We start from the raw sequence: 8494 nt of genomic DNA, 5'->3' as shown, positions 1-8494 counted from the left end.
GAAGGGCACCCGCGAAGGTGGGAAGTAACCTTAACTTGCTGTGATCTTTAGTTTTCTGTTTCGAAATAGTCTCTTTGTGGCACGATCGAGGAGCTGAGAAGGCCCAGGGGACGAGGTTGAAACATGGGGAGAGGGCTTAGGACGGAAGGGGACTTGGGCGTTACTACGCTTGCGTAGCACCTAATTGCGTCCCAATCCCATCTCGTCCGTCAACTTTCTTCGCACGCACTCGCGTATACAAACAATCTTTTCCAGCTTTGTAAAGTACTACATACAACAGCCAGATTTCTTCAATCCAATCCTTTATTGTGGTAAACGTTATCAGTGGAATAACCATCTTTAAAGTATATAAATTGCACAGGCAGAAATAAATGACTCATTTCCCTACATCTATAGTTGATCATGTGGTATCGGGATTTCGAATTACGTGCTTAAGCCGAGACTATAGAATACGCTAGGAAAGAAAAAAAGATGGACTCCTTGCCCAGTTTCTTGCAACTCTTATGAAATAGTTAGTTATTCTTCTGAACTAAAAAAGGCTACCAAAGGTGAAATGAGAAATCTATGCACATATTATATTTCTCGAAAAGACTTTTTCTGTTTGGTTTACACTGGAGCCTCATAATCCTCTCCTTTCTTACAGTTATCATCTTTATTGAATAATATTTCTCTAGCGCATTAATGATTTATCAATTTGAAACAAAGGAAATCATGACCGTCACGGTGCTTGTAGATATGATCTTAATCAGCCTAGATTTTTACGATTTTCTTTCTACGTTTTCTCCTGAGTTTTAGTTTCGATTGAAAAGATATATTAAACACTAAAGACAGTGTTTCACCACATTTCTTAACACCTCGAAGTTTTTCAAAAATACTCCACTACGCGTCGTATTTTCAACTCTCTTCTTGGTTGCTTGGAAATGTGTTCAAACACGGTCTTTCGTGTTTGATATATTACGTCAATAAACTTTTCTATCGTGACGTTTCATCTTATATTATTTTATTAATGGCGCAGTTTTTGACCGTGTCGAGGACAAGAAAATTATTTACCTCCTTCCTATACAGTCGGGGAAACAAGCACTACTTCAAGCAAATCTTCACTGAAGTCTCGTATTACCGATTCTTATCTTCAAATCAGAGACTAGCAAGAGTGCTCATAAGTACTCCGCGAACAGTCACATCAGCATGACGTAATCACGATACGTCACGAGGCTAAGCATTTTCGGAGACGGATGGCATAGCCTTCAACTCTTACTTATTCCCCCGTCTGTAAATTTGACCCAAAGAACCCTTGCAAAGTGCCTCAACCAATGACAGCGCGTTTTTTCTGGCAACCAATGAATCAGGAGCAAAACAAAAACCATTCCTCACTTACGCACGTTTTCCCGCGCTTGGCACCAGTTGTAAGTTTTCCCGCGCTTGGCACCAGCATCCTATAATACCGCGCTTGCAAAAATTCAGTTGTAAGTTTCCCGCGTTTCGCACCGCTTCCATGTATTCCTGCATTTCACAGAGGTTGCATGTTTTTACTTCGGTTTCTGATATGGTTTAAGTTTTAGGAGATTCACTGGAAAACCAGTCGATTGTTATAACAGAGTAAAATAAAAGTGATTTCAAAATTAAGGTAGGCTAGTAGAAGAATGATCCATCAAACTTAAACGTTGCCTTTGAAAAAAGAAATGTCTTCCACCAAAGAATTGCTCTGTCCTGATCCTTAAGGAGATAAAAGGGAACCATATTACAAATATAAACGCAGGTTTATTTAGTAACCCAACATTGTAGTCAGGAATTTAGACTTGGGGTTTGTGTACTGACAGTAAAGCAGTGCCAATCCATGAGGGTCTTCCAAGCTATGCTGAAATCATTTACTCACGTAAGCTGTAACATTTGCCAGGTCACTCACCTCTTGTAGTCACTTGATACAAGGCTATGCTTGTGGACCTCTCAAACTGAAACAATTGAGACGACCAAATGATTAACTCTCGTTAATTGTTATGTAACCACAACTGCTCAATAAAAACTTCAACAAAAAAGTCACGTTCATCATCTCTATTAAAATTTTGGGTTTTAGTCTTGAATTTTAAATGCCCAAACAAAAGTGTTTTTTTACTGTTTTCATGGTTTTATTTGTGATTTTCTTCAATTTCCTTCGGTGAAATCTTTCAAAATTTTCACAGCAGATCGCATCCTTCGCGATGCGAGTCTCAAACACGAAAAAAGTAGGGTTTGAACAGGAAGTTTTTTCGATTTTTGCAAATTTACCTCTTTTACCGCTGCGAAAAAACTGGTCTTATAGATTTCCCTGAAAAACGAGCTCTGACTAAAGTAAAATATTAACTACCAGTCTGCCAAATTTTACAGGAATTTCACCGAAGTAAACACGAGGAAATTCACTGTCAGTTTTGCTTTTTGTTATCATGTTGAAGTCATAAAATATCGAAAAACATTAACGTTTTCCTTCGAGCGCGCGCAGATTACTTGAGCTTTCGTCCTCAGCGCGCGTAGAATCGTAAAACTATAGGGAGCCACCTTAGACAGTCGTTAACAACAACACTCGTCAAATCTGTATTGACCTTATAAAAACTGACTTCGAAAAAAAAAGTTTAGACAGTTTTTTCTTTGACTAGAAACACGCAAAATAAAATACTCTGCAAGGTACATACCAGTTTTCATCTTCCAGTAAACTAACAAACTTGTCAACTCGATCACGCTTTATGGTCTGAAACAAAAAAAAACATATAACGTCTTAACTGGAAAAAAAAAAATGAATTCAAAAACTTGAACAAAACGAGTGACAAAGACCTTCCTGAGAGCAACAGTGCTGTAGAAATACTACTTAGTTGAACATAAACGATACCTGGACAGCCATCTCTGCCATCATGAGGAGTTTCTTTATGCCCACGAACAACCTAAAAAAACAAAATTGTGAAGTTCAATGCAACTGCAAGTTATATAATTAGAAATGGCAATATTGCATGTTGTTGCCATGGAGATGTAACTGTTGCTTAGCAAAGTCCCCCAATGAAAATTTCCGTCTCAATCAAGGCAATCAATTGCTTACAACAGTAAAAGATTTTGTTCTGTTAATTGTCATACACGAGTCACGAGTCAAGTTAGATTTTCCTGTTTTGGGTCTTTTGGTTTTAATTTCTGTGTAAAAATGTTGTACCCGAGGGACAAGAACGGCAAGATTTGACTCTTTTTTCACTGCCGATTGGGAGAGTTTATTCATGAAGAAGTCATTTATTAATTTTCCTCACAGATTTCGAGCTCTAATACTAACATAAAACTGAGGCACAGGAGACAATGTGTCCAACCCATGGAGGACATTGATTTTCTGTAAAACACTTAGTTTTATGGAAAACGCTTCTCCGCAAAATTAATAGACTAATAGCAGGTCAGCGAGAAAGATAATATTGTTTCAAACTGCAAAACGAAATCTTAGCTGTGGAAAACTGTTTCGTGTCAAACGATATCAAATATAAAAAAGAAAAGGTGAAAAAAAAAGTTGACTCGAACTTGACTTGTGCTACGATTAAACTTACCCAAAGCAAACGAGGAAGAATTCATTGGATTGTTTCATACCTTCTCTGGCCAATGTTTCTCTCAATTTGCCTAATTTCATCTTCATCAAACAACTTCACATGCTGCAACAAAATATTGTATTGTTACTGGTTGTTTGAATGCAACGCAATCCATGACTCATCTGGCCTGTTCGATCAAAGAATTGAATTGTACATCAACTTTTCTTGTGCAGCAAAAACGTCTTTAATTTTGAGCACTTGCTCGAGTCAATAGGCGAAGGATCAGTTCAACGCTTTTCCAGCTACTTTGTTCACAATGGTCGGGCAAATATCGCCCCAATCGCGGAATGCCCTGGTCAGTTAAATAATCACAAAATGTTCACGACCCATTGACTGCCTTACAGGCTGAGCGAGTGAATTTGTCCCCAGCTAACTGCTATAACTCTCTCGCAGCTTCGCATTCACTAGTTAAAAATAGCTCTGTAGTGTTCAAGATTAACTGCCGCTGGAGAGTTTGGTAGAGAACGGAAGTTTGTGTCAATAACTTCATGTCCTCCCAAGCTAAATTGTATGTAGACTGGCAAACCGTTTCAATTCATGGATCATAGTGTATTTGATGTCAGGAACGACTCATATGAACATTAAGAAACAGCATGTGTAAACTAACCTGCAGCACTTCTCTGAGTTGGTCGGTGGACGAGAGAGAGGGAACATGGATCACAGTGTTAAATGACTCAACAATGCCCATGGTTTCCAACACCTCTCGGCTGCTGGTTGTCCCAATGACGATTAGCTTGCGACCCTAGAGGATGGAAAAAAAAAGAAAAAAAATGGAGTAATCAGTGTTGTTTTCTTCACAAGTGCCATGCTGTCGTTATCGTTATCATAATTTTCAATGTCAACGTAATTGTGATTGCCATTGACGTCATCCTCAGTGTCGTTGACGTCATCATGAAAACCATTTAAAACATCATCGTCATCATCATCACGACCACATTATTCTCATTGACGTCATCATCACCATGGTCTTCATCATTGACATTGACGTCATCAGCATCCTCACGCAGCACTTGGGGAGAAGCGTTGCGTGACAACCCTAACAACGGCTGCCAAGCAGACTACCATTGAAGTGCACTGTAAAATGTTATCCCATGTGGCAAGTTACTGAAAAGCGCCACCTCTCGTGCCTCAGACAATGACACAAAAGAGGGCCGAGTCCTCTAAAAACGAGACGATAATCATAAGATCATAGCCTAGTTAGTGTGTAGGGATAAACTGGTTACGCACCTTCCTTAGCTTCTTCTTAAGTAACACAAGCAAGGCTTGAAGGACCGTGTTAGAAAACCTTGGTCCAATGGCAACGTAGTCTGAAATTTGTAAAGCAAATAAAATTCACAAAGTAAATCACGCAGTTGCACTGGTAATGTTTAGTAAGGTGTGATGAACAGCGAAACTACATTTTCGTTTTACTAGCTGCCCCTGAGGACAGGAAGTGTTATGGGGGCTGACTAACGCTGTTTTAGGCGCTGCTGTAACGTAGATCACGGTGGTTCGTACCATTGTTGTCACGCAAGACCACATGAAATGAAATCTAAAGATGTGGAAAGAAACCACAAAACCAAAACGAACATTTTTAAAGAGACACCTATTAACCTTGCAATAAATAAGGATACATACCTAACAGGCGTTCTATATCATCAACAATGATACAACTGAGGTCTGACTTGTCCGCATCGTCAAAAATCTATTTAAAAAAAGACCACACATTAAACAATGTATCGAAATAGGTCCCACAAACAATACACAGGAAGCGTTTTAGCAAGGATGTCTAGCTGATTAAGGTCGTGTTCTATTGGAATCAACCGTTTCTGGTTGGTTGAGCTGGTTGGGTTGTTTCGTGTTCTGCTGAGGAAAAACCGTTTTCGGCTGGTTTGATTGGTAAACTACTGTATTTCAGCTGGCCTCAAATCAGTTTGAAACGGTTAAAATAGCATTTGCGTGATTATGTCACGTGATTACGCAAAAGGGTTGTTCCCAGGAGTTACCGCGTTTCAACCGAAAACCGTTGGAAAAGTGTTCTATTGAGAAACGTTAACCATCTCAACCAAAAACAGTTGCGGTTGAAACGGTTTATCACAATAGAGCGCGATCTCAAATTGCTCTGGCACACATGTGTACCACTAAGTTCTTGCAGTGTATAATCTGCAGAGTATAAGGTGCTACTCGCCTTTTTAATAGTTTGACATTTTGCACTTTCGACAAAACCAATCATGTGCTCTGGTGAACACATCTTGATGAAGGGGAAGTCTGAAAAGAGAGCCATCTGCACCGCGAGTGCTGTCTTGCCACACCCGACAGGACCTACAATCAACATCTACACGGTTAACTTCCTAAGAGATAAATGTTTTGTTCATAAATTTCTTCAGTTTGGGATTCTGTTACAATGTCCTGGTGATCAGAGAAATTGAAAACCACTGTTTCTACTCAAAGATGGTTTCTTGAGTCTAAGTTTCTTCCAAATTATTTTATAGGTATTAATTGTTTTCTATTGTCTAAAGAATGCCTTATATACTTGCAATGATTACCAACCGCAAAGAAGCTTCATAAAATGAGCTTTAACTGCCCTACGCACCTTCCAATAACACAGTAATTGGCGAGGTGATATCTTGGGTTCTCGTTTGCTGCAACAACAATTTCCCATCGTCCAATATACGCTCCACTTGGTTGCCCCAGCGGATAATTCCTAACAAACGAATGAAACGAAAAAGAATTACTGGACAAACTAGCTAGATGTGTAAATAGACAGAGGCATATATAAATGGAACACAGAAAGGTCCGTGGCAAAAAAATTGTGGACTACAACAAAGACAAATCACAAAGAAAAAAACAAAGTTGTCTTCGTAGTAAATTTTGGGTATATTCTTTTATGATATAGATAGGACCCTGCGCGCGCTCTGATTGGTTAAAAACCCATGTTTTGTCAGAGTATAAAACAAAGAAAAAGCGTGTTTTATTGTTTTGCTCGTGTAAAATCTATATCATAAAGCAAATGAAGAATCCTAAGCCGTGTTTTGCACTGTGATAAAACACTCCGGACATTTGAGAACACTCGAGAAATGTAGAAAACAATCGCCTGCGGCTCGTGTTTTCTACATTTCTCTCGTGTTCTCAAATACCCGTCGTGTTTTATCACGGTGTAATACACGGCTCAGGCTTCTTTATTTGTTAAATAAACGTCTGTTACATCTAGTTGGAATTACTTGAAAGGAAGCTGACACCATTAGTAGCTTAGGAGAAAGACCTATAGAACTGCTTGTCAGAGCCATTCTATTCGGAAAACAAACCGCAGGCTTTATAGCTACGACCTCCAGTGACAATCAAGTAAGCTGATTACACTGTTACAGTCTTTACTGTTCAAGAGCATCTACAACTTGCATATTAATTAACAGCAGGAATTCTTCACTTATCTACTCACCATTAGCTACATAAAGATCGAGATTGTCATCAGAAGGTCCGAATGCCTACAATACAAAACAACACAAACAATTTAGGAAAAAAAACTGTACAATTTAAGTACAAAAAAAGTAATCTACATAGTGCTCACAAGGTGAAAAACCATTTTGCTTTTGTGTGAGGGCCTACTGTAGACATGATACAAATTTCTGGTTTTCTGCAATGGTCTCTCGCAAAGAACATATGTAAACCAAATTTTTTTTTCCAAATTATCTCCTTGACTTTGGGTGACTGATACGTTATTGTTAGCGTTGATTTTCTATTTGATAAGATTTTCGCCAAGATCCCCTCAATCTTGGCCAATTATAATAGCCATCAGCATTTTAATAAATAGAGCACTTTTTCCGTGTTTACATAGCCTCGTCTAAACACGAGGCGGGGTTGGAGAATTCGAGACGACTATGCAACCCCGAGATGCAGTCGAGGGTTTGTATAACTTTCGAGAATTCTCCCAACGCCCTAAGTGTTCAGATGAGGCTATGTAAACAAGGAAAAAGTACCCTATTGCTCTTACAAAATGCTGCTAGAAAATTTGTGCGAATCAAAAACGTCGCAACCTTATTAACAAATTCTCATCTAAACACACCTATCGACCAATGAGAGCGCGCATAGTGGCTCAGGTATTTTATAACAAAGTATCGACAAATGACTTGTTTTACTGACCGGTTTTATATCATGTTCCAGTGCATGATGGAAATCTTCGCGCTTTACAACGATCTTTTCAGCAGCCTCCGGGTCGATCTCAAAATTGTTCTTGAGCTGTGAAATAAGTATATCTTATTACATGTTTTGGTGTGTAGTATCGCTGTATATTTTTACGAATTGTGCCGTATTTTGACGAGCCTGTAGGGCGAATCAAAATACAAACAACAAGTAAAAATATACAGCGATACAACACACCAAGACATCTAACAAGAAATTTATGATCCAACTGTCGTAGTCACTGTAGTCAATAAAAAGAGGGAGAGTGTGACAGTTTTGCGTGTGCGCGCCGACCTGTGCGGCAAGCAGGTTTTCTACCGTACAAATAACTGTAAAATATGGCTGTACATTTGTACTATTATTTGGACGATATTCGCTGCAGTTGGGTAATAAAGGAAGAATATGGAACACTTCTCTAACCGAAATAACACAGACAAAAACATTTTTAACTTTGACGGAGGGAGCTGAGAGTTGGATCTCAGAACGGAGATTTGGGAGTATTAGGAGAGGATGGGGGGGGGGGGGATGGGGGGTAAACAAATTTTACACTGTTCTCATAGATTTACTGAGGCGCATGTATTTTTTGTTTGGTGACGAGTGTCTCAGGCCCCGCCCACACTACGCCAAAGAAATTTGCAAACGGAGGTTTCACTCAGAAAAGGCATCAAATGTCTTCCGTCTACACTACGCTGGAGAATTCACGGAAATCGCAGCAATTAGCGGCCATTTTGGATTTATTTTTGCTTGAGGAAAAC

At 39.2% G+C, this 8494-nt stretch overlaps 1 protein-coding gene across 1 annotated transcript in view; it reads right to left on the bottom strand.

Moving 5' to 3' along the window:
• Positions 1–285: 285 nt before the first annotated feature.
• Positions 286–8494, bottom strand: part of LOC110054793 (vesicle-fusing ATPase-like) — a 26302-nt gene continuing 18093 nt past the window's right edge. Inside the window, exons 21-32 of the mRNA XM_089281114.1 lie at positions 7701–7796; positions 7000–7045; positions 6157–6267; positions 5752–5885; positions 5202–5268; positions 4812–4891; positions 4192–4326; positions 3586–3647; positions 2858–2909; positions 2664–2719; positions 1904–1949; positions 286–1713 (exon numbers count right to left, since the gene is read on the bottom strand). Of these exons, the coding sequence (XP_089137240.1) occupies positions 1928–1949; positions 2664–2719; positions 2858–2909; positions 3586–3647; positions 4192–4326; positions 4812–4891; positions 5202–5268; positions 5752–5885; positions 6157–6267; positions 7000–7045; positions 7701–7796 (861 nt within the window). The 3' untranslated portion in view covers positions 286–1713; positions 1904–1927. The remainder of the gene's footprint in view (positions 1714–1903; positions 1950–2663; positions 2720–2857; positions 2910–3585; positions 3648–4191; positions 4327–4811; positions 4892–5201; positions 5269–5751; positions 5886–6156; positions 6268–6999; positions 7046–7700; positions 7797–8494) is intronic.

The sequence above is a fragment of the Orbicella faveolata genome, unplaced genomic scaffold (genome assembly GCF_042242905.1).
Source record: "Orbicella faveolata isolate gen_17 unplaced genomic scaffold, um_ofav_v1 contig_48, whole genome shotgun sequence".
Classification (NCBI taxonomy): Eukaryota; Metazoa; Cnidaria; class Anthozoa; order Scleractinia; family Merulinidae; genus Orbicella; species Orbicella faveolata.
Note: the sequence above shows the minus strand (reverse complement) of the source record. Positions and strands in the feature narration are given on the sequence as shown.